The sequence below is a fragment of the Bos indicus x Bos taurus genome, chromosome 10 (assembly GCF_003369695.1).
Source record: "Bos indicus x Bos taurus breed Angus x Brahman F1 hybrid chromosome 10, Bos_hybrid_MaternalHap_v2.0, whole genome shotgun sequence".
Taxonomy (NCBI): domain Eukaryota; kingdom Metazoa; phylum Chordata; class Mammalia; order Artiodactyla; family Bovidae; genus Bos; species Bos indicus x Bos taurus.
Window position 1 is genome coordinate 93904454 of NC_040085.1, and position 27264 is coordinate 93931717.

General features: G+C 46.8%; 1 protein-coding gene across 2 annotated transcripts in view; it reads left to right on the top strand.

Moving 5' to 3' along the window:
* Positions 1-27264, top strand: part of MCC (MCC, WNT signaling pathway regulator) — a 532038-nt gene that overhangs the window by 456807 nt on the left and 47967 nt on the right. For both annotated transcript variants that reach the window (XM_027552590.1, XM_027552591.1), the window contains 5 exons: positions 14383-14529; positions 15455-15544; positions 16960-17108; positions 21778-21918; positions 24682-24785. In XM_027552590.1, coding sequence (XP_027408391.1) covers positions 14383-14529; positions 15455-15544; positions 16960-17108; positions 21778-21918; positions 24682-24785 — 631 coding nt within the window. The remainder of the gene's footprint in view (positions 1-14382; positions 14530-15454; positions 15545-16959; positions 17109-21777; positions 21919-24681; positions 24786-27264) is intronic.

Consider the following 27264-nt stretch of genomic DNA (forward strand, 5'->3'; position numbering starts at 1 on the left):
TTCCAATGACTCAGCTCTTCACATCAGGTGGTCAACGTATTGAGCTTCAGCATCAGTCCTTCCAACGAGTATTCAGGGTTGATTTCCTTTAGGAATGACTGGCTTGATCTCCTTGCAGACCAGGGACTCTCAAGAGTATTCTCCAGCACCACAGTTTGAAAGCATCAGTTCTTTAGCGCTCAGCTTTCTTTATGGTCCAACTCTCACATCCATACATGACTACTGGAAAAACCATAGCTTTGACTATGTGGACCTTTGTTGGCAAAGTAACGTGTCTGCTTTTTAATACACTGTCTAGGTTGGTCATGGCTTTCCTTCCTAGGAGCAAACATCTTTGAATTTCATGGCTGCAGTCACCATCCACTGTGATTTTGGAGGCCAGGAAAATAAAGTCTGTCACTGTTTCCACTTTTCCCCCTTGTATTTGCCATGAAGTGATGGGATTGGATACCATGATATTAGTTTTTTGAATGTTAGTTTTAACCCAGCTTTTTCACTCTCCTCTTTCAACTCATAAGAGGTTCTTTACTTTCTGCCATTAGAGTGGTGTTATCTTCATATATGAAGTTATTGACATGTCAGCTGAAAGGGAGCAGGAACACAGAAGACACCCTGAGAACTCATAGAAAGGATCAGCCTCTCTCAGTTATGTATTTTTTTTACCTAATTGTTTAGGTCAACTGCCATGTAACATAAATGGTCAGTGTGTTCCTCAGATAGTTCAGTAAAGCAAACTGGATGTGACCACAGGCTCATGAATCTGTGTCCCATTGAATCATAGCCTTGAATCTGAAACAGGTGACACACATTCCTTCTTCAGAACGTCCTGCAGTCAGTTATGTTTTATTATAGCAAAAATCGATTAATATAAATCAGAACCAGCCAAACTAAGAGACACATAGGTGACGTCTGAAAGAGGTCTGAAAACAAATCGTCCCACTGTCTTCTTCCCCTGGAGTCCTAAAAGCTTTGCGCTGTGATGTGTGGCCACAGACAGAGGTTTGCCAACCAGGGAAGTTCAGCCAAACTTTGAAATCTAGGGTTCTTATTGGCTGAATTATGTAAACGTGATTGATTGAATCCTTGGCCTATGAACTCATTTCCCAGTTCCTTTTCCTGGAGGGGTATCAGGCTGATGCCTTTGGGTCGCCTTTGTGAGTCAGCAGGGGTGGCGCTGCACTGAACCCCTGTGGTCAGTCTCGTGCAGAAGGAGTCTTGTGAGTGTGGCAGTCCAGCACAGCCCTGCTCGGGCCCCTGTGCACACGCAGGTGTGGCCCTCATCCCCGTGCTGTACTCAGCGTCCTCCTGTGTGATTCCAAGACCCACGCCTAGAGCCACTGGTTCCCGATCCTCTGGCGCCTGTTTCTGACTACTGAGCTGCTTCTGAACACCCAGTCGAATCCGCCTTCAGTATTCACCCAAGTTATGTCCAAGGGCACTTGGCAATCAGTGTTCATGCTTAAGGGGGCTAGAGAGAGAGGAGTCTAAATTAAATGAAAAAGCCTGCTGAGAAAGATTAATGACCTTAAAGGTTGACCATGTGTTTTATTATATCCTTCTTTATACTAATTAATTCATTTATAATATATACTTATTATTAGGCTGCCCGCCCCTACTGGGAGATAAGATTTAAGCGTCAGGCTGAGGTGTCCAGAGCCTTGTCTGCCTCCAAAACGGCCATTCACTGCATCTCCCATTGTAGGCTACGTTGGGGCTTTCCTGGTGGCTCAGTCAGTAAAAAATTTCACCTGCAATGCAGGAGACCTGGGTTCGATCCCTGGGTTGGGAAGATCCCCTGGCAGAGGGCATGGCAACTCACTCCAATATTCTTGCCTGGAGAATCCCTGTGAACAGAGGGCCCTGCGGGCTACAGTCCATAGGGTCGCGAAGAGTCAAACACGACTGAGCAACTAAGGACAGCACAGTAGGCTACATCATTGTCGCTTTGGAATATTTAATGAAAAAATCAGTAACAGCGGAGATATTTCTGGAGGTGAAATTGTTGACACTTTTCAGAGGTTAAATAAAGATTCCTCTCCGTTTTGCCTTATTTGGCCTTAGATCTCACGTGACCTCTTCCCACTTTGTCTCCCCCTCTGTGATACTTTTTTTGTCTGGATATTGAAAATGCAGGACTGCAAAATAGTCCTTCATGTTTACTGTGAATTTTATTTAGATTATAGCAAATGCAGATCAATTTCATAATCGTTATGGGGGCAGGGGCAGGGGATAAGGACCTACCTGGATCAAAGGGAACTTGAACACTTTGACAGTGCTGTAGTTTATTTTTCTAACAGATGTATTCTTACAGTTATGTGTTGTTTAATATATATAGATACATAGAAGTAGAAGAGGAGCTAATACACTAAAATATTAAGAGGCTAAGCCTAGGCCATGAAAAGAGTCATATATTTTCTTTCTACTTTTCTTTAATTTTCAAATTGAAGAAACAAAAAGTAAAATATGAATTATGGAATGTGATCGGCATCTCCCAGCCTTAATAACTTGATATCCACACCGAAGCAGTTATTCTGTTTTGTCCTTGATGGAAATTTGTTCATATCTTACCTTTTCTATTTCCTCTTAGGAGTTTCTTTATATGAGGAAGAAGATGCCAATATTTGCTAAGTTCAAATTCATAAAATACTTATTTAAAAAAACAAAACAGCAACCCTGAGCTGAGAGGAGGCGATCTGGTCCAGTCTTCTCCTTCCACCTCAGTTTGGGGGTCCCAGCTGGTTCTTTTCTGAGTGACTGGAGAGGATAGGATACACAGTGGTAACAAAGTAGCCTCCCAAATGAGAAGCTTATTTCCTGCTTGCACTGCACATCCAGTGCAGGTCTGAAGAGGAGCACACAGCTCTGTTCTGTGTGTTCCCTCAGGAACCCAGGGTGATGGTAGCCTGTTCCCTAAAACATCACTTGAACAGACTCCTCCTCATCTGAATGCTTCTGTTCACAGCCCATGGACCAGAGCTAAACAGATGCTCCACCTCACCGGAGAGGGGCTGAGAAATAGGAAGGAGCCGTGTGTTGAGCAGTAAATGTTCCTGGTGATTGATTTGCTTCGAGTGTGATACCAGGTAGACTTGGACGGGAATGCAGGTGCCAGAGAATCAGGCGGTTTCATGCATCCATCCTGGAGTGGCTCAGAACATGTGTGACAGCATCACTGGGAAACTCTTCCAAAGGATTGATGCTCGGGCCCTTCCATGAGCTATGAATCAATGAATGGGCTGTAGGACCCTCACACACTTCCCCGCTGTGATCCTAGCAGAACCCAGACAGTAAGCGGAAGGCAGTATCCTTCAGTCACCCGCTGTGTATGTTCCGAAAGCCTCTCCAGACATCTTTACCCGCTCCCCATAGGTGGAGTGAAAAGAGAGAGGACACCCCACAGCCTTTCTGGCACTTTCTATTCATGCCTCACCCGCTTCTCCAAGGGCCACAGTGTGGTGGTGAGGAGCCCTGCATCTGAGACAGGAATGGTTCCCACCCCTGTCTTCCACTCATCAAGGTCACATGAGTGTAAGAGGGGCTGCAGAGAGGGCTGTGCGTGTTCTAGAATCTGGGAGGACACAGGATCCCTGGGAATGCAGAGGCAAGGAGGCATTGCCCGGGGTTGAGGAGAACTTCCCGTGCTCATCTGTTGAAGAAAAATAGTTTTACAAGGTGCCACCTACCAATGCATTTTTTTTTTTTTCAGTGCAATTTTGATTGTTTATCTTTAAGAACCTGTTAATAATACTGATAGTACTAACATTCTTTGACCGCTTTTAGACTAAACATACCCCTCTTGTACTAAAAATAGATACCTTTGAAGCAAAGCAGGATGGTAGAGCCTGAATTATAATGCTGAATATGTTGTGAGCATTTACTAGTGATGAGTGATGATGTATGCACATCTCATTTAACCTGCACCATAATTCTAGGAGAGGTACTATTATACCCTTCTTAGACATGAGAGGCCCGCGGAAGTTTAATGATCCTGGTCTATGCTGACATTAACTCTCAGCATCAAAACTTAGGCTCTGGTAGCCTTGCAGTGGGGTGAAGCGTTCACTTTTCTATTGTTTGGACTCCTTTCCTATGTTCTGTCTGCTTTTCCCCATATCATCTCCTGCTTCTACCCAGACTGGAAGTAAAGCAGCCTCTCTTACATAACGTGGGTGGCAGACTCCTTAGGGTACGACACATCAGTGTCCCTGGTATCCCAAAACAAAACCAAGTGAAGACAAAACAAGTTTGTCTCATAGACAAGAAGCTGTCTGTGCACATATTTATCTTGATGTGAGCCTGACAGAACATTTTTGGCAAAACTTGTCTCCCCTCTTTTCTGTCCTTAGAGGAAGTTTTAAGAGAGATCCATGGCAGAGAACCCACAAAACTCTGATTTTCTCATGTCTTCTTTGAAAACAGTTTCTAAATGGGCTCTGTGCACACCTGGAAATTGTGCCATGGAAACTGTGCCATGGAAATTGTGAAGCAGTTTTTTTAGTTGTGGGTACCAGTGTTGACTTATCCCTCCCTGTCTCCCTCCTTCAGCCTCCACTCCAGTGAGGAAGTCCAGCTGTGTAAAGGCAAGCTCTTGGCTGTAAAGCAAGTAGCTGACAACATTTGTTTGAAAGCTGGTCAGAAATTAGGAAGACAGCCAAAGCACTGACCTTTTTCCCCAATGCAGCCACTTAGATAATCCGGTCCAGGTTCCTTCGTGGGCTTTCAGACAAAAGAAGAACGAGGTACACCCATCACCCTTCAGAGAACAGAAATGCAGCTGAGTTTACTTTCCTCCTTATGTTCTATAATTTCTTCCTCTTCTGATTCAGCTGACTCAAAATTGCCCTGAACGATAAAATACTATTTTGCTGAAACAAATCACATTTGTAGGAATAAGTGTATATTTTCTATAAGTAAAGTCTGCTTTCTCATTTGCTTGAGGGCTCCAAAAAAGAAAAGTCTTATAACATCTCCAGTGGGAGACAGTGGTTCTCTGCCAACACAGCCCCAAGCCCAGCCTCGAAGGGGCTGCTTTCTGAGGCCCCCCGTGCTCACCACCTCAAGTTCATTCAGTAGAACTTTTCCGGCTCAGCGGTTCTCAGCCATCTCCAGTGTACAAATCATCTGTCTCCACCAGCTCCATTACACAGCAAAATTATGAATTACAACCTAATTGCCTGAAATTACAGCTTCCCAGTGACCAGTGCTCCATACCATCAGCGGAACACAGACTTGTTCCTTTATGGCTAATAGCGATGCTTCTCCTCCTACTCAGGAGTCCAGTGCCACCTCTCCTTCCTGCCTGTCACTCATCTGTGCCCCACGTTCTCAGCTGACTCCGTCAGAGGGCTTGGGCGTCTCTCTGAGCCCCTGCAGTCGTCCTGGGGGTGCACAGGCCCAGCAGCTGGCCCTGCTTGCAGCTGCCCTCACCTCCCTGTCGGCGACCTGCACCCTTTCAGGAAACCCACCACTGTGACGCCTCAACAGCTCCAGCCCGACTCTCCGTCCTCACCAACATCTGGCTGCTACAATCTCTTATGCCCCTGAGCGCCTAGCTTTATATTTACTTCCTTTCATTTGTTTGTTTTCATCTGGCCTGCAGGGCCCAGAGATAAGCTAATTACATCCCTCTGTTAAAGCAGACACATGGATCCTGAAAAGGCTCGCTTTTATTTACTGCTTTTCTCCCCAACTCTCTTTCCCTCATTTTACGTGCGTCCTTATACACAGTGTTGTGTTTTTCATTTACATCCACTGTGTTGTGCTGTAGATTTCTTTCTTTGTTTCTGACTTTAAGGTCTGCCCATGGTACCACGTATGCATGAGGTCTAATGGCCTCCTGACATTTTGTAGTGTCCCCACCACATTTACCATGCCCAACGTCCAGACCTCCCTCTACCACAAACAGTGCCCCGGGGCATAGGCCACGCATGTGTCCTCTTTGGTCCTGTGTGGGAATTTCTCTGGATACATGTCCAAGAGTGAGGTTGCAGAGTCCCCACACGCACCTCATGGCATGTGCGTGTGCTTGAAAGTGAACGTGTTAGTCACTCAGCCATGTCCCACTCTTTCTGACCCCGTGGGCTGTAGCCCCCCAGGCTCCTCTGTCCATGGGGTTCTCCAGGCAAGAACACTGGGGTGGGTTGCCAGTTCCTACTCCAGGGGATCTTCCTGACCCAGGAATCAAACCCCCGTCTCTTGTGTCTCCTGCTTTGGCAGGCGCGTTCTTTACCACTGCACCACTGGGAAAGCCCTTATATCCCTGACAGTTTTTGTGCTTATCATTTTTCCCTTTATCACATTCTTTTTTGCAATTTAGTTTTCTTGTTCCTGAAAAGCTTGTGTGTCCTTGGGAAGTTCTTTCAGCAAAGGTCTATAGGGGCTTAATTCTTAATCTTTGAGATTGTCTTTCTTTTTGCCCACACTCTTGACGATAGGTGTACAGTTTCCTGTTGTCGCTGAGACAGATTACCACAGTCAGTGACCTAAGATGACACGGATATATTATCTTCCGGTTCTGGAGGTCAAACGTCTGAAATGTGTCTTGCTCACTAAAATCAGTGAGGCATCAGGGCTGTGTTCCTTCTTGGTTCAGTTTCCTTGCCTTTTTCTATGATTCCTGCAAATTCCCTTCTGCCATGTGAGGTAATTTATTCACAGATTTCCAGGATTTAGGTGTGGACATCTTTCGGGGCCATTACTCAGGCTGCTATAGTAGTCTAGCTACGTCTTGGGTTTTCAGGTGACAGTTTTATTTGGCAATATCCGAGATTGTATTGAGGCTGACACTGTGTCAGACACTGTTCCACGTGTTGAATATAGTAGTGAGTGAAGCAGACCAACATCCCCGCCCTCAGAGCTTAAGGTGTCTCTCCCACCAGGCAGCTTCAAGATTCCCTCTTTACCCTTTCCCTTCCACCTACATTTGCAGTGCTGTGTTTCTAGATATGCAGTTTTGTCCTCCTCTTCTTCCGGTTAGCACCAGCTGCGTAACAAACCACCCCAAATATGGAGCCCCCAAAGAACAATCGTTTATGACTATCTGCATGTTTCTGGGGATGACTGGCCTCCAGTGGACAGTTCGCTCTTGGGCTCAGATGTGCTTGCAGTCAGAGGGTGGCCGTGGCCAGTCATCTTGAAGGCATGCTTCCTTTGTCTGGTGGGGAGGCTGACCATTGTCTGGACCTCAGCAGGGACTGTTGGTCAGAACACCCACAAGCATCCTCTCTGTGTGCCCTGGGCTTCCTCACAGCAGCATGTTTGGCTAGTAAGGGCCAGCACCCGGAGAGAGAGGTAGGCGAATTGTATTGCCTTTTCTAACCTACCCTTGGAAGTTACGTGGCATCACTGGCACAACTATCTGTTGATCAGATGCAGGCTCAGGCCAGGTGTGTGCAAGGAGAGGGGAACTGCAGTTGTTTTTCGTTGCCCTGGGTCTTTGTTGCTGCACTTGGGCTTCGTCTGGCTGTGGCAAGTGGGAGCTGCTCTTCGTTCCAGAGCGCGGGCTCTCATTTGTGGGCTCAGCAGTTGTGGCCCGCGGGCTTAGTTGCTCCCGCATGTAGAATCTTCCCAGACCAGGGATCAAACCCATATTCCCGCCACTGGCAGGCAGATTCGCATCTACTGTACCACAAGGGAAATCCTGGAGTCCACTTTTTGATGGAGGGACGATCAAAGCATTTGCAGACATATCTAAAAACTTCCACAGCTATCTAGCACCTGACATGATACTAAAGTCTCAGGACTACATCTGGAAAACTTACTTCTTTTCTTTTCGAATATTGTTTCTCTGTCATTTCCTGTGTTCCTGTCCTCTGGAACTCTTTTGGAAGTGGGTTGGAGCCTCTCAATGACACTTGCATTTTTATGTCTATTTAGCTGCCCATGGTATGTTCTGAATTCTTTGTGCTGTGTTCCTGTTCACTATTTCTCTTTCCAATTTTATTGAAAAACACTCTTTTCCACTCTTCCCAGTCTAGAGCTTAACCTGATTTCACTTCATTGACTATATTTTCCATGGGTTTTTCTTTTTCATCTGCCTATTCTTGCTTGATATCTGCCTATTTTTATTTCACAATTTCCTATTCTGTACAAAAATTACTCCTTTTATCTCTTTACAGGCCCTAAGCGTGTTTATTGTGCTGTGGTTTACAGGTTGCTTTATTCTGATCTTGTCTCTGTTGGGTCCGTCTCCTGGTTTAGCCTGTCTTGTCTCATCCTCCTGTCCCTGACGCCATTCTTCCATGTCAGTCAGCTCCACGGTCCTGGGCACCGTTGTGGGAGGCTTACGTCTCTCCCAGTTCCCTGATGATATCGGGGAGTTTACCAGTTAGATTTCTGGGGAGGAGAGTGGTCTGGCAAAATCCAGACCAGTTTCCACTGTCAAGATTTGTTGTTGTTGTTTAGTCACTAAGTCGTGTCCAGCTCTTTTGTGACCCTATGGACGGTCGCTCACCCAGCTCCTCTGTCCATGGGATTCTCCAGGCAAGGATACTGGAGTGGGTTGCCATTTCCTTCTCCAGGGGATCTTCCCAACCCAGGGATGGAAGCTTCGTCTCCTTCTTTGTTGATGGGACCTTCACCACCGAGCCACCAGGGAGCAGTTCCCAGGATCAGGGGGCGGTGCACACAATGTGGAGCCAGAATAAGCCTGGACCCCACACTCTTGGGTCCCGAGGCTGAGGTGCTGGTTTCTCTGGTTTGACTCCCGCACAGCCTGGACTGCCTTCCAGCTTCCTGGGCAGTGCCCTCGGTCCGCTGTTCACAGAGGGACCTGGCAGGGAGCCTCCCAGCTGGATGCAGGAGCGTCCGCTCCAGCGGCCTAACCTGCCGCGGTCCTGGGTCCTCTCCCCAGATCCTGGCACATTCACTCCACGCCCTGCTCACCCATCCCCAGCTGCCTGAAGCACCAGCTCCCTCCTACCTCTCTAACCTTATTTTTCACTTCATTTCTGGCACCTGGAGATTTTACTGTCTGTCTTTGAACCCTGGCAGTGAATTTCTTTCTCACTGTTCCTTTTTATGCCGCATTTCTATACACTCTTAATAGGAAGCCTGCCTGTTTACTTTAGCCACAGATGTCATACACTGGAAATTTTCATTGGTTCTGTATACAGTCACACCCCCCATCCCCTGTTTGCAGCCCTGCTTCTCATTCTTGTCCTTTTAGTACCTGCCAAGACCACATCTAAGCTACCAACCTTGTGTGCAACAGCTCCCCTTGTGCAGTTGATGGAATTGGGCTTTTTCCAGTCTGTCTTTCATCAGTGCTCTTCCTTGCACTCTGCCCTTAAGGAATGCACCCAAGTCTTCTTTCTGCTAATGCCCCAAGCACATTCTCTTCACTGTTACAGCTTTTATTCCTTGCTGACATTTTCATGAAGTCTCCAGGGTTTGAAGAAAACAATGCATTGACTCAGTCTCCTGTCTAAAATCAAAGAGCTGAGTCTGCAGTGTGCTGTGTAAGCGTTTCTCCTTGCCTTCTCTTTCTCGCTCTTTGGGTTATAGGTCACCTTCTTTTCTCTTTTTTGACAGCTACTATCCCCTCCCTCTCTCCTATCAGAGCACCTTAACTCTAAGACAGACAAAAGCCATCAGATGGAAGCCGCCTCTTTTTTCATCCTCAACTGCAGTTCGCAAACACACCTTTCTTAGTACCTTCGTGTCCACAGTTGAGCCTTCAATCCAACCAGCTGTGTGGCCTCTCTCCGCCCACCTCCACACTTATACCTTATCCACACGCAGAAGCCCAGTTCTGATCCCTTTCTCTCAGATCACATTTCTACCATTGACTGAAATCCTTCACACGCCTGATGGTTTCCTCAAATGCAGTATGTCCAAAGTTGGCATCTTGTTTATCTCTGAAAACTCAGCTTCTTCTTATGTTTTCACCATTTTGCCAAGTACCGTGATACGCAGAGTCATTCCAGCCACAAGTTTGTCTATCTTTATCCTTTCTTAAATTGTTCTAGAACTGCATTGACCAATACAGTAACTACTCACCACGCACGACTATTTAACTTGGAGTTTAACTAAAATAGAATACAATTAAAAATAAAGTTCCTTGGGAACAGTAGGCACATTTCATGTGGCTTATGGCCACCGTAGCAGACAGTGAGGCTAGAGAACACACCCATTACTACGGGAAAGGAAGTTCTGTTGGATGGTGCTCTGGGGAGTGCTAGCCATTTTTGCTCCCGCTTCACTGACAGTGTTTGAGCCCTCATCATTGATCTCACATGCAGCTTTGACTCACTTCCTTTCTCTTCCTCATTCCAGTCCATTCTCTTCTCTCATCAGATGATCTTATGAAGCCCTTTTCGCTCTTCGGGAAGTCATTGAGCGTTAAGAGAAGCGGAGGGCTGGCATTTTATTGTCATTTCCTTCCTTGAGCCTGTCAGAGCTGTTTTCCTCTTTATTCGCTTGTTAAACAGCTCCTCAACCTTCAAGATTGAAGGCCAGTGTTTCCCACTCCGGGAGGCAGAGTAATGCTTCTTTCACGTGCTGACACTTCTTGTCGGTGTCCCTTCTCGGAGCCCACGTCACGAGAAGTCTGGCTAGACTCTGAGCCCCTGAGACACAAGACTGTCCCCTTCACACTCCATCAGGATTCCAGGGGACGTGACAGACACACTCCTCTTCTGGGCCTCTAGAAGCAACCTGGCTACATACTCACTCTAGAAGAAGCGAGGAAATGGCCACTGAAATCATGTTCCATTGTCTGATGTTGAAGAACTCCAGTGGGAAAGGCTATAAGGGTATGGGCACATCTATCAGTTCCTAGCTTAGATGTGCTTTGATTTCTGGCTATCCCCAACTGCAAGGCACGTATTTCGTTGAGAGAAATATATTTTCTTTAATGAAATATCTTCAGTGAAAGATGAGTATATTAGGTGATGACCTCAAACTTGGTGACATAAAACAACAACAACGCATTCTCTCACCATTCTGGAGTCTGCAAAATCACGGTGTTGGCGAGGCTGCACTTCCTCCATGGGCTGTGGAGGAGAATCCTGTCTCACCTCTTCCGGCTTCTAGTAGCTCCCCCGGTGTCCTCTAATTTGTGGCCACTCTGCCTCCATCTGTACACGGCCTTCTCTGTGTTTCTGTGTCTCAAATCTCCCTCTCTTTTTTCTTATAAGTAGACTTAGGGCCTGCCCCAATTCCAGGAGGGTCTCATTTTGAGATCCTTGATGAAATTACATCTACAGAGACCATATTTCAAAATAAGGTCCCATTCATAGACTGGGGGTTTAGAACTTGGATGTGTCTTTTGGGTAAGGTACACAATTCAACTTACTGCAGTGGGTGAGAACCAAAGCAAGGATGCTAATAGCTGTGTCTCTCCCCTCTCCCAAGCCTTACCTAAGCTCACAGTCAGCAGATTGGTTTTAACCTTCATTTCTGTTCAGTTCAGTTTAGTTCAGTCGCTCAGTCATGTCCGGCTCTTTGTGACCCCATGAATCGCAGCACTCCAGGCCTCCCTGTCCATCACCATCTCCCGGAGTTCACTCAAACTCATGTCCATCGAGTCAGTGATGCCATCCAGCCATCTTATCCTCTGTCATCCCCTTCTCCTCCTGCCCCCAATCCCTCCCAGCATCAGAGTCTTTTCCAATGAGTCAACTCTTCGCATGAGGTGGCCAAAGTACTGGAGTTTCAGCTTCAGCATCATTCCTTCCAAAGAAACATGTATTCATCTAAATTAAGATCCCACTTCCCAAGCAAGAAAGGAAAAAGGGCTTTTTAACTCAACTAACTTCCATGAAGGCTCACTCCACTCCCTTCAGCTGGATATTTTTCACTGCCTAACAATTATCATTAAGTAATAAAGCATAAGCCAAAATAAACATGTTTATCATCCTTTAGTTTTCAAAGACATTCTCTTAGCCCAAAGCTTTTAATATGAAAATAAGTATTTAGACTCAGAATTTGAGGTGTGCATGCCCACGCACAAACACACCATGGAAAATGACCAGACGCTATGGTCTCTGTAGAGTGAGAAAGAACATGGGTACTTTTTTTGTCTTCATTTTCCACTGTCATTTAAATTTTCCACAATAGACATGTTGACTTTAGTGATTAGAAGAAGAAACATTTTTTATAACTTGAGTCGTTTTAATGATGTTTTTATAAAATGCCCAGGGCCATGCTTTACGTTTTAAGAAGAGAGATAAGTGGACCAGTTGGGATTCCTGGAACCCCAGACCACTGATTGTTTGGGGAGGGATTCAGACACTCTTAGGGCTTCCCTGATAGTTCAGTTAGTAAAGAATCCGCCTGCAATGCAGGAGACCCCAGTTCGATTCCTGGATCAGGAAGATCCCCTGGGGAAAGGGATAGGCTACCCACTCCAGAATTCTTGGGATTCCTTTGTGGCTCAGCTGGTAAAGAATCCGCCTGCAATGAGGAAGACCTGGGTTCAGTCCCTGGGTTGGGAAGATCCCCTGGAGAAGGGAAAGGCTACCCACTCCAGTATTCTGGCCTGGAGAATTAATTCCATGGACTGTATAGTCCATGGGGTCACAAAAAGTTGGACACAGCTGACCAACTTTCACTTCACTCCAGATACTCTTTAGATTCAGCAGTGGTGGTAACACTGTTGCTTATTCAGGACCTCATCAGACTTTCACAGCGGTAGAACCTGAAACCCGCCGGTGGTTTTCCCGGTGCCAGGAAGCTGGCCTGATGGAGAAACGCGTCCTGCCCTCGGCCGCGGGCACAGAGAGGCACAGTTGATCAGGACCATCCCACAATGAGCCCTGTAATCTCTCAGCAGCAGTCCCACTTGACTTTGACAGCGTGTGTTTTTCTGGTGTTTAGACGGCTTTGAGGGTAGCCCTGGGTGTGGTTCTTTATGGGGACGATGCACATTTCTGTTAACCCGCAGTTATTGGACGCCACCACAGAGCCAGCTATTGGGCACTTTTCAGCTGTTTCACCATTGAATGCAATTTGCTCCGAGGGAGTTTTCCTATCTTGGCTTCTCGTATGCTGATGAATTATTGAAATTTCAATTACTTTTGGTTCCCAATTTAGCAGGGTGGAGACATCCAAGATATTAAAGATGAAAAGCTCTCCAGTCGCTTTTAGACAACGGTTTGCCTGGAAGGCCTCTGGGCTGGCAGCCGGGCGGCTCTGCTCCGTGGTCTCTCAGATGTCAAGTGCCGTGAGGCCTTGGCCGCCCACAGGTCACTGCCGTCAGCCGGGTGCACCGGCGTTGCCTGGGCGCTTGTTGGACACGCAGACTCCTAGGTGTGGTCTCCACCTGCTGATCAGAATCTGCGGCGGGGCCTGGGCTCTGTGTCTTAACAAACCCTCTGGAACATTCTGGTGCACTGATAGGTTGGGAAACCCAGGTTTAGATGTCCTGGTGCTGATTCTTCCCATTAGGGTCTGGTGCCCACGTGTAAGGGCCCTTGGGTGCTGCGGTCAGTGTGCCCTTTAAGACTGACACCGTATACAGTGATCAAACTGTGATCCAGGTCATCGGAAAGACCAGTTTCTAATAATCATCTTCACTTGCTTGGAGCATTTCTCCCTTTGGATGTCAGTGAGCCATAACCATAGAGAAACAGAGTTGGGACATTTAAATTCTGTGCAGGTAGATGTGTGTTCTAAATGTAATTGAGGGGGCTCTGGGTCGCTCCACACTGAAGGGCTAATTAGGTATTCCTTCCTTCTGTCCCCGGGATAATCCCATCTCGAAGTCCCTTGGGAAAAAGCCATGGGTACCAACTCCCTCTCATCGCCATAGCCTCTCCTCCTTCCCAGAGCAGGTCTCTCTCCTACCCTGTGCATATTAATAATTTGCCGTTCTTCAGACACAGCCTGTCATCCAAGCCGGTCTCCCCACTCCAGCCGCTCAGCCACTGCCTCACTCATCTCGTCCATTACAGCCCTGTCCACCTGGGAGGCTGTGCTCAAAGACAGTTCCGCAGTGACTTCAGGTGGAGTCACCTTCTTCCTCTTTCCTGCTTCCTGCACACCCACCCTGGATTGATGTTTATAGCATGAGCATGTGCTTGAAATGATCTCTGTCCTCTGAACTCCATGCAAGTACAAATTTCATCCTGGGTTCCATTTCTTGTGCCATGTGTACTGAGTGAGCGAACATCCCTTAAAGATGGCCCTTCTCCTTGTGCTGGAAGCTTCCAGCACCATAGAAAACATGTCCCCCTCCAGCTTGTGAAGCGCAGATGCTGGCCAGCCCGTGGCAGATCCAGTTAAGAACATCAGTGCCCTTTGTGCGGACTCAGCTGACTTCGGTTTTCAGGGAAGCTGGTTTCTTCGTGTAAATGAAAGCTTTGTCCTCCCCCACACTGGCCCTTCTGCTCTTTGGGCCGGGGGAGCCTGCCGCCATGTCTGAAGGTGTTGTCATTTCAGGTTCGAGAGCTTCAAACTCGCCTGCAGAGCGTGCAGGCCACGGGCCCCTCCAGCCCTGGCCGCCTCACTTCCGCCAACCGCCCCGTTAACCCCAGCACCGGAGAACTGAGCACGAGCAGCAGCAGCAATGACATCCCCATCGCCAAGGTGAGCTCCGGGGACATGGCCGTTATCGGGCAGCCCCAGCCTTTGTGCAGCAGGGCCGCTGTGCCAGCATGCAATCAGCTCAGCGGGCCCTGAGGGGCCTCCCAGGGTCCTGCGTAGGCCTCCCGTGCTGGAGCTGCAGGAAGAGATAACCCACTAATAGTTTTAAGTCTCTCTCGGCTGCAACCTAGATGCCAGCTCTCATTAATCAGCGGGCCAGAGCCTGTCCCAGCTGACAGGTCATTGTGGAGAGTGAGATGTTTTGTCACAAGGTGGGTAGAGAGTTGTTCTTGAGGATCATGGTTCAGCCCAGGAGGGGAACCCTGAGTAATGAACCAATGATCTACCTGCTCCCAGAACCGACAGCCCTGCCAGCAGACAAATAGATGACAATGATGGGCAGGCCTAGCAGCTGTGAGAAGTAGCCCCTCCAATCTCAGCCACAGCCCCCGACCCCCTTCCTATGCTGAGTCCACCCCAGAGAGACTGTTGACACGATTACATATCCTCTTCCTGGTAGCCCCACCAGTCTCTGCAACAAGGTTGGTTGTCAGCCGTCAAGTTTATGAAGTCTCACCAGTGCTCCTCAGCCAGAAGTGATTTTTGTCCCAAGGGCTATTTGGCTATGTGGACACCTTTTCGATGGTCACACCTGGAGTACTGTGGCTAGAAGCCAAGGTGCTCATAGTGCACAGAACAGTCCCCTACAGCAAAGAATGTCCAACTCAAAATGTCAGTGGTACTAACGCTGAAAAACCATGAGTTAATAAGCAAGTGGCAGAAAAATCAGACACGTGAGTCGTTTTTAAGAACTGATGGCTTAGTTGCCAAGGTTCAAGAGTAGCCCTGTATAAACACAGTCGCAGTAGTTTATATGGGGAATGGCGTGTGTTGTTTTTCGATCATTTGTTTTGTTTTGTTCGTTAAGATCGCCGAGAGGGTGAAGCTCTCCAAGACCAGGTCTGAATCTTCGTCATCTGATCGGCCAGTCCTAGGCTCAGAGATCAGCAGCATCGGGGTGAGTGTTTATGAGTTGCAAAGGGACATGTCACATAGGAGAACTACACAATGGCTCGTCCATGACAGAAGCACTGCCCAGGGGCCCTCCAATAAACCGGGTGATTGTAATAGGAAATCATACTTGATTTCCTTCCAAAGGGTCAGGTTAAAATGCTTAGTGGTTCGCCGGTAGTGAATTACCCCTTCAGCTTTAAAGGGAGCTTTTTGTTTCTCTAGTTGAAACCATTCAGAAAGAAATGATTGAGGTCTTGTTACTGGCAATACAGATCAAAGTCTTGAAATACTTGCTTTATATCACCCTGCTTCCCCAGAGACCAAGTGAGTCAGGAAGCTCTAAGAGAACTTGATTATTCGCACGTCCCTCTTGAAAGGGAAGGTGCTCTCCACTGAGCAGGATCGCTGCCTTTGAAGTACAGCCGATGCTGGGACAGACCGGAACCTTCCAGCTCAGTTCTGGAGTTTTCTTATGTAGAATGCCGAATACCCTGGGGCTGTGAACTGATGTATAGTGAAAAGAGAATAATTTCAGTTCCCTGGGGATGTCTTTGAGGATTTGGGCGTGAGGCTGGAAAATCCAGTTATTTGATCCTTGTTAATGTTGCTCAGTCGCCCAGTCGTGTCCGACTGTTGCAACCCCATGGACTTCAGCAGCCAGGCCTCCCTGTCCCTCACCATCTCCCAAAGTTTGCCCGAGTTCATGTCCATTGCATCAGTGATGCCATCCAGCTATCTCATCCTCTGATGCCCTCTTCTCCTCCTGCCCTCAATCTTTCCCAGTATCAGGGACTTTTCCAATGAGTCGCCTTTTTGCCTCAGATGACCAAAATATTGGAGCTTCAGCATCAGTCCTTCCAACAACTGTTCAGGGTTGATTTTCCTTAAGATTGACTGGTTTGACCCTCAGGGATGGGGAAAAACAGAAACAGAACTTTTAAGGCCCTATTTTAGAATTTTGCACTGGGCAGAAATTGCAGGCACCCAGCTTCCATGCCAAAGCTGAATTATGAAAGTGAAGGAATGGGATGTTCACCTTAGCTACAGGAGACAAGTGTTGAGGGTGGCAGGGGGTTTAGGAAGGAGAAAGGATGTCCAAACTCTATTTAATATACAAAATTTTAGGTCCCAAGGCTCAGGATCTTTCATGCCTGCTGCTGAGGATACAGCTTAGAGGATGCAGTTGCATTTTGACCCTGTTTTGTGTACTGCGTTCACAGTAGTTAACTTTTTATACTAGGATTATATTATACAAACTGAAAAATATCTGGGTAGCTATGTCATTGGGTGCCCAATTCTCAAGGAACATCAGCTTTAAACTGTTTAAAACTGAACGGTTTAAATTGGGAAGCAAGGGCCCGGGGCCCAGCATCCCAGAAGTGGCTTTGTCCAGAGAGGAATTAATGCTCACCTGTTCAGGTGTCCAGCAGCGTGGCAGAGCACCTGGCCCACTCTCTTCAGGACTGCTCCAACATTCAGGAAATCTTCCAGACTCTCTACTCCCATGGATCTGCCATCTCGGAAAGCAAGATTAGAGAGTTTGAGGTGGAAACGGAGCGGCTGAACAGGTAAGGAGGAATCCTGTGTATTCGGTGGTGGTGTTGAGGGGAAACCCCAGTCCCATCCCAAAGATCCGTTGAGGCTGGCTGATGCATTAGGGCTTAAGGTGATGCTGTCGAGCTGGCAGGTGTGAGTTTCCACCACCCTGCTCATCACAGGAGGGCCGGCTCTGTGGGCCCCTGTGACCTGTCATCAAATGCACAGGGCCTCATGCTTAGAAGGATCCCACACTTGCTTTACTGCTCTGCTGTCACTGTTTTAAGTGTTAGTTGCACTGTTTTAAATTCTTTAAATAATTTATGAACCAGGGGCTCTGTCTTCTTTCTGTTTTAACATGCTGCTATATTTGTTTATCTACTTATTTCTGGCTGTGCTGGGTCTTCGTACTACCCTCAGGCTTTCTCTAGTTGCAACCCCTAGTTTCGGTGCCCAAGCCTCTTATTACGGTGGCTTTTCTGGGCTTCAGTAGCCACAGTACACGAGCTCAGGAGTTATGACATGCGGACTTCACTGCCCTGCAGCATGTGGAATCTTCCGAGACCAAGGATCGACCCCATGTCCCCTGCATTGGCGGGTGGGTTCTTACCCACTGTGCCACCAGGGAATTCCCCCTCCCGCTTTTCCTTGTGCACTGGCCCTAACAAACTAAGGAGCAGTCCATATGGAATGACAAGTAGGTCAGGATGGCAAGATGGCTCCCTAGCATGCAGGCCAGAGCTACTGAGACATTCCTGGGGTGGACCAGGCATGCTAGTCTAACCCTCCCTGCTCCATTCAAGGGTTGCCTCATCGTATTTATGCTTTTCACAAATGTGTACATCCTCCCATCCCTATATCCTATCCTACTTAGTTCAGATTTTCTAAGTAGGTCTAACTGTCCTGATTAGAATAATTTAACTGTGTGCCCAGTTTTATGGGTTCTTTCCAGATCTTATGACGGAGGTGATTTGAGTTTGTCCTCCTGCCTCTTTGGCAAAGACTGGCTTGTATGTCATCCCAGCAATGAAATTGGGTTGTTAAAAAAGCAGAAGAGAAGGAGCAGGGCCAAGCTGTGGTGACTGCTGTGACTCAGACCTGGCCCCACAGTGGCTGAATGGTGGCCGAGCATGCGGCGGCTGCCCTCACCCAGCCGTCTTCAGGGGTTACCTACTAAGAACTGGAGAGGCTTGTGAGCCAACCCGTAAGAAACATGGATGCCGTTCCCCGCCAACCATTGCTTCATGCCATTCCCCTTGTGTATGGCAAACCTGAATAAATTGAATTATCCTGTTAGTCCTCCCTGATTTGAAGCTGTTTAATATAGTACTTGAGAACCAAGGAAATGTGGCAATCTAGGTCATTTAAATCTTGAAATTAAATGGTTTCCTTATTAAATCCAAAATAGTTAAGAGTGACAATCCTGCTGATTACCTTGCAGCAGTAAACAAGCAGTGCTCTCAGTGTCACAGGCAGGGGAGTGCTTAAAAATTGAATCAGATATGCCCTTTGCAATTTAGTGAAGTCAGATGCCTTCAGGGGCCCTCTGTGTAGGAGGATCTCCTCTCAGCAGATTCTGGGATTTAACAAGCCTGCTCTGTGGTTGAATTGGAGGGGGGGGGGGGGGGGGGTGGTCCTTTCTCTTCAGTTATATGCACCTAAGAGAGACCAAAGAAGGGGGAACTATTTGGTGCCTGTAGCTCACACTGTCATGGAGTGTAACAGCTTTCCAAAGACTCACAGACAACCCTAAATCCTCAACTTGGGAGGGCAGAATAGTCCCATTTTGCAAATTAGAAAGCAAATGTTTTGACATTGAATGACTTGCCTCAAGTCCAGAGCTATTAAATAGCCCAGCTGGTCAACCCCTGTCTGTCCACCTCTTCTCCATTGTTTTCTGTATTATCACAGCTACTGCTAGAACATGGGAGTGCTTGTAAATTATCTACCAGTATGTTCTGATATCTTTTATTTAACTACCTATCTCAAAGTTGTAGTCCTGTCACACTCTGAAAGTATGACAGCCTTTAACTTGTGTTTGTGTGTGTGTGACAGAGGCATGGGGTGGGTCATGCCTCTGCCACTACTCAAAATACTACTCAAAAGTATTGTTGCTTTTTGGGCTTCTCAGGTGGCGCTAGTGGTAAAGAACCTGGCTGCCAATGCAGGAGACTTAAGACACGCAGGTTCGATCCCTGGCTCGGGAAGGTCCCCTGGAGGAAGAAATGGCAACCCACTCCAGTATTCTTGCCTGGAAAATCCCATGGACAGAGGAGCCTGGGGGGCTACAGTCCACAGAGTTGTGCAGAGTCAGACACGACTGAAGCAGCTTAGCACGCAGCATGCAGATATTAAGCACCTACTATATAATGGGCTATTTGGATGCCAAAGAAAGTAAAACAGACAAGATTTCATGGAGTTATATCCTGTTAAGGAAGTTAAGCAAAAACAGACCAATTAGAACATGAGAAAGCTCCAAGTAAATATGACACTGTGACGAAATAAAAGGTAGCCTTGATTTTAAGTACGAAGACAGGGAAGGCATCTCTGAAGGGGGAAATAGCAATTGAGATTTTTCAGGCGGGAAAGGAACAGCCATGTGCCAAACCAGGAAGAGTCTTAAGGGCCAACTCAGCAACTTCAAGGCTGGGAAGTGGCTGGTATGAAGTCTGAACTCCCCCAATCCCGATGGAACTGAGACAGAATGAGTGAAAGGATGCGCCCCGTGAGACAAGGTGCTGAAGTAGTCAGGGCTGGGCAGGCTATGGAATTTGAGGTAATAGACCAAGTGCCGTTGGAAGTTGTTAAGGTGCTTTATGTAGGGGAAGAACAGATTTGATTTAAATTTTATTTTATTTATTTATTTTTTTAATGTCTTTGTATCACTTTACAAATCTTTTTTTTTTTTTTTTTTTTTAATTTTAAGTTCACTCAGATGTGCAGAATGGCAAGGGGTGGGCAGGGGTGGAAACTGAGCCAGTTCTGCAGTGAACGAGCACAGCCAAGTAGAGGCAGTTTGAAGGGGTCACTGTATGTGTGGTGATAAAAATCCACAGATGTATAAAATAAGGGGCGGTCTCAAGACTCGCAGATATCTTACCTCTGTTGTCGGGTGTATGGTGGTGGCATTTACTGAGATGGGGAAGATGGAGGAGGTTATGGTTAGAGGAAAGTCAAGAATCCCATGTTAAACTTGAAGTGTCTGTGTGAAACCCTGGATATGTGAGACTGGCACTTACAAGAGAGGTATGAGCTAAGAATCTGGGAGCCATGGGAACATAAATGCCTGTGAAAGTCTTGGGATAAAATCACCCTCAGAAGAGAGCATTGATAGAGGAATGGACCTAGGACTGAGTCCTAAGGGAATGTCAACTGCCACAGATTATATAGAGAAGAGGGAGCCAGCAGAGGAGACAGGAGAAATAATGACCTTTCGGCAGGGAGAAAACCAGTAGACACCTGTCGTGACCCAAATGAAGGAGAATGTTTTAAAAGGTAGGAGCCATCGATACAGGGGTGCTGTCTGAGATAGAATTGACCACATGGAGGTTTGGTTTCATCTAATTAGTAGGGACTGAATGTAACTGGAGCAAGTCAAGAAGTAAATGAGAGGGTGGGAAGTCTCTGAAGAGGCCGTCATGTGAACAGAGACAGAAAACTGTATCCTGTAACACCTTACATTGAATCGACCTTGTTGTTGCCAAAGCCACGCAATGGTCTTAGTTATATGTGCTAAGATGCGTGGTCCTAAGATTGATCCTCAAAGCAGATGGCTTCCAAGCTCTTAACATTTTGTGTGTGTGAAACCTTATGTCTCTTTAAGACTTGGTGATCTGAGTACTGCAGATGGCCATGTCCTCTGGGGAATGAATCATTGCATCCACAGCATCAGCGTCCTGGGACAGAAAACAGGGGCTGAAGGCTTTGGCTTTCCTAATCTGCTTTCTGACTTTGCCATAAACTCTTTGGCCTTGAGTTTACAGTTCTGATTTTTATAAAACTTATTCTTATCCACTGATTATCCTGCCAGTAGTAGGCAGTTAGGGGACTGTCCAAGCTGGAAAGAGCTTTGGATACACTCTGCAGTTGCCACTCAGGTACCCCTTAAGTGCAGTTTCTTTTTCACTCATTGATTCATCCTTTGCTCCTGCTCTGTAGTGAGCATTCTGAGTCAAGGATCTGGGGTCAAACTGCCTGGTTCAGAGCCCAAGGATTAACATTTCTGTGCCTCCTCTGAGAAATGGAGATAATACTACTTAATTCAAAGGGCTATTGGGAGAGTTACTGAGCAAGGGTTTAACAAATAGTAGCTCTTATTGTAAGGGTTGCTTTTCATTTGTCCCTGTGGAGGGTGGAGGGTGGTTCATTGGAGCATCTGAGTCTTAACTCTCATGAAGGTTAGGGCTCCTTACCATGGTGTATCTCCCAAGCCTAGCACTTTACCTGGCAAATGGCTCATCCATGACTGGTTGGGAAATAACCAGGGAGCAATTTTTATTTCTAATTCACACAGAATTTAATGATTCTTCAGCTTTGAGTTGCTTGCTTTATTACTTCTCATCAGTTGCATTTGCTAAAACATCTAATGAGCTCATATCCTAACGTGCATTTTGGCCAGAATCTAGAGTGGATGACTAAAATCTTGGCAACGCATTATAATCCTAGTGTAAAACTGTGAACGTGATTTTCCTTCCTTTGTAGCCGTATCGAACACCTCAAATCCCAAAATGACCTTCTGACCATAACCCTGGAAGAGTGCAAGAGCAATGCCGAGAGGATGAGCATGCTGGTGGGGAAGTACGAATCCAATGCCACCGCGTTGAGGCTGGCCCTGCAGTACAGGTGGGAAGTTGGGCAGGCGGGCGGGCAGGCGAGGGGCCACTTTCATTGAGAAGGGCATCCATAGCAAGCTTCTGCATGAAAGTAGAAAACCGCGTTTTAGAAAATGTGACTAGAGAACTGGACCAGCAAATGCTAGGGTGTGATAAATATTAAAAATCAGTTAGCAGCCTGGGAGCAATTAAGAAAATAAGGATAATGAGTGTGGTATTAGTAAAACAGGTATGTTTCTGTTAGCAATGTTCAACTGAAATATTATTTCATGTAAGTAATATCACTCCAAGTCTTCCCTTTGGCAGTGGTAAAGAATCCGCCTGCCGATGCAGGAGATGGGGGCTCGATCCCTGGGTTGGAAAGATCCCTTGGAGGAGGAAATGGCAACCCACTCCAGTATTCTTCCTGGGAAATCCCATGCACAGAGGAGCCTGGTGGGCTACAGAATCAGACACGACTTAGTGATTAAACAACAACATCACTCAAAACATCAATTTTTGTGTTACAAGTTCACTTCTTGTTCTTCCAGTCTTTTTTTCCCAGACTTTATTTATATTCATATTATATTCTACATTGTGGTAAATCTAATTCATTCTCTTCCTTCCTTTGTTAAACTGTAATATTATTGCTTAAAAGTCTCCATTTATTTTGACTGACTGTATCCCTTCCATCAAGTTTATATGGTATTATTACTCATTTCTCTAAAAGATATTTAGACTCTTGCAGACTCTTGATACTGAAAATAATTCTATGGTGAATAAATTAATACAAAAACTGTCATTCTTGTATTTTCCTTGAGATAAAATCCCTGGAGCAGGAATTATAGATCAAAGGATATGAATATTTTCATGTCTCTTCAGGCATGCTGCCAGTTTTTTTCCCATTAAAAAAAACCAGTTTAAATGAATGTGATTCATTCATTGATGAGCAAGTAGTACCACTTTTTTTCAGCTTTGGAATTTATCTATTTTTAAATTACTACTTGTTTAATAGCTACAAAACTCAGCTTTATTATTGTTTTCATAGACTTATCAGTGTCACCACTTAGGCATATTTACCAAAGTCCCAGAGTAGTGATTGTATCTTACTCTTGGCATCCTCTCAGAGAATTCAGTATTGTTTTAAGAAACATTGCTTCTTCTTCAAAAAAAAAAAAATATATGTATATCAAACCAAAATACAGGAGACCAAAGCTAGAGAGCAATCCTGTTAGTTTACAGACACACCAAAGCAAACAGATGATCGTCTGTGACTACTCTTGAAACAGGCTCTCCTGCACCCTCAGTCTCCCTTTCATCTGTACAGAAGAAGCAACGTCCCAGCATCTCTAACTTGAAAGATCAACTGCCCTTGAGAAGGGGAGCTGCCAGCACCCACAGGCAGTCATTGGACTCTCTTTCCTGTCTCTTAGTAAAGGAACTTGAAAGTAAAGACAAGAAAAAAAAAAGTCTGTTGACTAAGTGTTGAGTAAAGCCACATTTCCCCTGCTCAGCTTGGAGAAGCTCATCAATTCTTTGCTTGGGGGTGATTCTCACTACTGCAGGCATTTGGCCAGGATGACTCAAGCATGATACACACACTCCATCCAGTGCAGACATGGGTCCCTATGGGGCCACGGGCAGCAGTGGCTTTCCAGAGGTCACTGTTTGATCCTCTGTCTGGTGTACCCGAAGAGAGCGCTCCACACTCCAGCTCTTGTCAGAGATTTTGTGAGTGTTTCATGACGCAGCTTTACAAGCCTCTGGCAAAACTTTCTATGATGATGGAGCTGTTCTCTGTGTTATCCAGTGCAGCAACTGCTAGCCGCACATGGCTGTTTAAACGTATGAAATATGCCCACTGCTGCAGAGAGACTGAATGTTCATTTATTTACCTTAAGTTCTTTTTCATTTAAATATCCACATGTGGCTAGCGGCCACTCTATTGAATAGGCAGGTCTCAGTTAAAACAGTCCCCTTTCTGGGCTGCTATATGAATTCCCTATTATCGTATAACTGTTTATTATGTCAAAGCTTCTGGGGTCAGGAATCTGGGAGTGATTTGTCTAGGAGGTTCTGGCTCTGGGTCTCTTGAGTTTTTGGTCAAGCTCTCAGCCAGAGCTGCGTCAGCTTAATTGGGGCTGGCAGATCTGCTTCGAAAGGCTTCGGGTAGAATCCTCGGTCCTTCACTGGAGATGGGCTGGCGCCTTAGTTCCTAACCACACGGGCTGCTCCATAGGGCTGCTCAAGGGTCTTCAAGACGTGGCAGCTGGCCTCCTCTGCAAAGGATGATCCAAGAGGAAAAGGGAAAGGAGGAAAGAGAGAGAAAGACCAAGATGGAAATCATCCGTTCTTTTATAACCAACCTCGGATGTGATAACCCATCACTTTTGCCTTACTCTCTTAGTCACACAAACCAGCGGGAACAGGCGGAAGGGGATTACAGGAGGTGTGGCGATCCAGGGGGGCGGGGCGCACCCAGAGGCTGGTCGCTGTGAGCGCTTCACCTTTCCCTTCAAGCTGATCATCAAAGGAGCAGCAGACTTGCCTCTCTCATCTTCATTGCTTCCCTTGTATTTTTCTAGATCATAGTCTAAAGTTTTGTTTTGTTTTTTTTAAAGCAGGGCAGGGAGGGGGGCTCAAAGCAGAGCGAGCCCCTGACTCTGTCCATGAGTGCCTGTGGGCGTGTCCTTGCCGACCTGGGCAGGGAGGCTGAGAGGCAGGGCTCGCACTGCACCGCAGGGGACTCGCAGTTCTCAGCCCTAGCTGATGACGCCATGTGCTTCTCTTTCAGCGAGCAGTGCATCGAAGCCTATGAACTCCTCCTGGCTCTGGCCGAGAGCGAGCAGAGCCTCATCCTGGGGCAGTTCCGGGCGGCCGGTGTGGGGTCGTCCCCTGGTAAGTGTGGCCGGGTTCCTGCAGCCCCTGCTCCTCGTCCCCCCACCTCTTCTGGTCTCCTACCCCTCGTCTCGGCTGTTGGCATTGGCACGCCTCCCAACAACATGAAATTCACTTGTCAAGTGTGTTTTTCATTTTTTCCTCATGACTGAGCGAGTAAATTGTTTATGTTGAATGCAGCAGGAACTGAAGTGGAAACAGCATTACAGACAAGTTAAAACAAACAGGCCGTCTCGGGAAACATACTCTCCCAGGCCGACTCTAGGACCAGATGGGGCAGGAGGCCCAGATTCGCCCTGAAAGGGACCAGCTCTCCCACAGCCTCCCTGCAGTGCTGGTGCCTGAGGGTCCCTGTGCTGCCCACAAGGCCTTTGCCTCATCTGGCACTGCATTTTCTCCAGGTTTGTTCCTTTGGATTCAAAGGAACATGGGTTCCCCCTACCTGCTCTCCAGGTGACATAGAAATGCAGAGGAACATTTCACACCTTGTCATCTTCAGCTTCACCAATGCCAACCCCGGGGGCCTGCTGCCCACCTGCCCTCCCTGCCCGTCCTCCACTGCAGGGGTCATGCATCCCCCAGGGTCGGCATCATTTGTCCCTCCAGACCCACACCGCCCCCGACTACTGTGCCCCAGTGCTGAGTAACTAGAAGGGCTATGAACTGAAAAAAACACATGCAGGGCATCCTAGTTACCATCATTTGCCAAAACTTCACCCTTGACTATGACTGTGGGCCTTGACATAACATGGGGACAATAACAGTGGAAACAGTGTTTGGAAGGAAACAGAGGTTCAGTGACAGAGGCCCCCAGTCCTGGGGCCTCCTGGCTCCCTCAGCCTACACTTGACCACAGCAACTTCTCCCGAGAAACCACAGCAAGTGAACAAAAAACTGACCAGATGACTCGAGAGTCAAAGGTGGGCACTCTGCACAGGCTGGCGAGCAGGCCACCCGTCATCCTTTTCCTCCTAGGCTGTGAGCCCATATTAAGGCTGTCCTTCCAGGACACACCTTGCAAAGAAGCTCGCATCAGGGTACCTCCTGAGTGCATCTCCCATCCTCCTTGCCAGCTCCTCCCTCCCTGCCCAGGCTTTAGCTTTTCTTTTTTTTCTTTTAATAAGACCTGATGGAATCCCAGTTGAGCTATTTCAAACCCTAAAAGATGATGCTGTGAAAGTGCTGCACTCAATATGCCAGCAAATTTGGAAAACTCAGCAGTGGCCACAGGACTGAAAAGGTCAGTTTTCATTCCAATCCCTAAGAAAGGCAATGCCAAAGAATGCTCAAACTACCGCACAATTGCATTCATTTCATATGCTAGTAAAGTAATGCTCAAAATTCTCCAAGCCAGGCTTCAGCAATACGTGAATCGTGAACTTCTAGATGTTCCAGCTGGTTTTAGGAAAGGCAGAGGAACCAGAGATCAAATTGCCAACATCCACTGGATCATCAAAAAAGCAAGAGAGTTCCAGAAAAACATCTACTACTGCTTTATTGACTATGCCAAAGCCTTTGACTGTGTGGATCACAATAAACTGTGGAAAATTCTTCAAGAGATGGGAACCAGACCACCTGACTTGCCTCTTGAGAAATCTGTATGCAGGTCAGGAAGCAACAGTTAAAACTGGACATGGAACAACAGACTGGTTCCAAATAGGAAAAGGAGTATGTCAAGGCTGTATCTTGTCTCCCTGTTTATTTAATTTATATGCAGAGTACTTCATGAGAAACACTGGTCTGGATGAAGCACAAGCTGAAATCAAGATTGCCGGGAGAAAGATCAATAACCTGAGATATGCAGATGACACCACCCTTATGGCAGAAAGTGAAGAAGAGCTAAAGAGCCTCTTGATGAAGGTGAAAGAGGAGAGTGAAAAAAGTTGGCTTAAAGCTCAACATTCAGAAAACGAAGATTATGGCATCCGGTCCCAGTGGAAACAGTGGCTGACTTTATTTTGGGGGGCTCCAAAATCATTGCAGATGGTGACTGCAGCCATGGAATTAACAGACGCTTACTCCTTGGAAGAAAAGTTATGCCCAGCCTAGACAGCATCTTAAAAAGCAGAGACATCACTTTGCCAACAAAGTTCCTTCTAGTCAAGGCTATGGTTTTTCTAGTAGTCATGTATGGATGTGAGAGTTGGACTATAAAGAATGCCGAGCACCAAAAATTGATGGTTTTGAACTGTGGTGTTGGAGAAGACTCTTGAGAGTCCCTTGGACTGCAAGGAGATCCAACCAGTCCATCCTAAAGGAGATCAGTCCTGGGTGTTCATTGGAAGGACTGATGCTGAAGCTGAAACTCCACTACTTTGGCCACCTGATGCGAAGAGCTGTCTCATTTGAAAAGACCCTGATGCTGGCAAATATTGAAGGCGGGAGACAGGGACGACAGAGGATGGATGGTTGGATGGCATCACTGACACAATGGGCATGAGTTTGAGTAAACTCTGGGAGTTGGTGATGGACAGGGAGG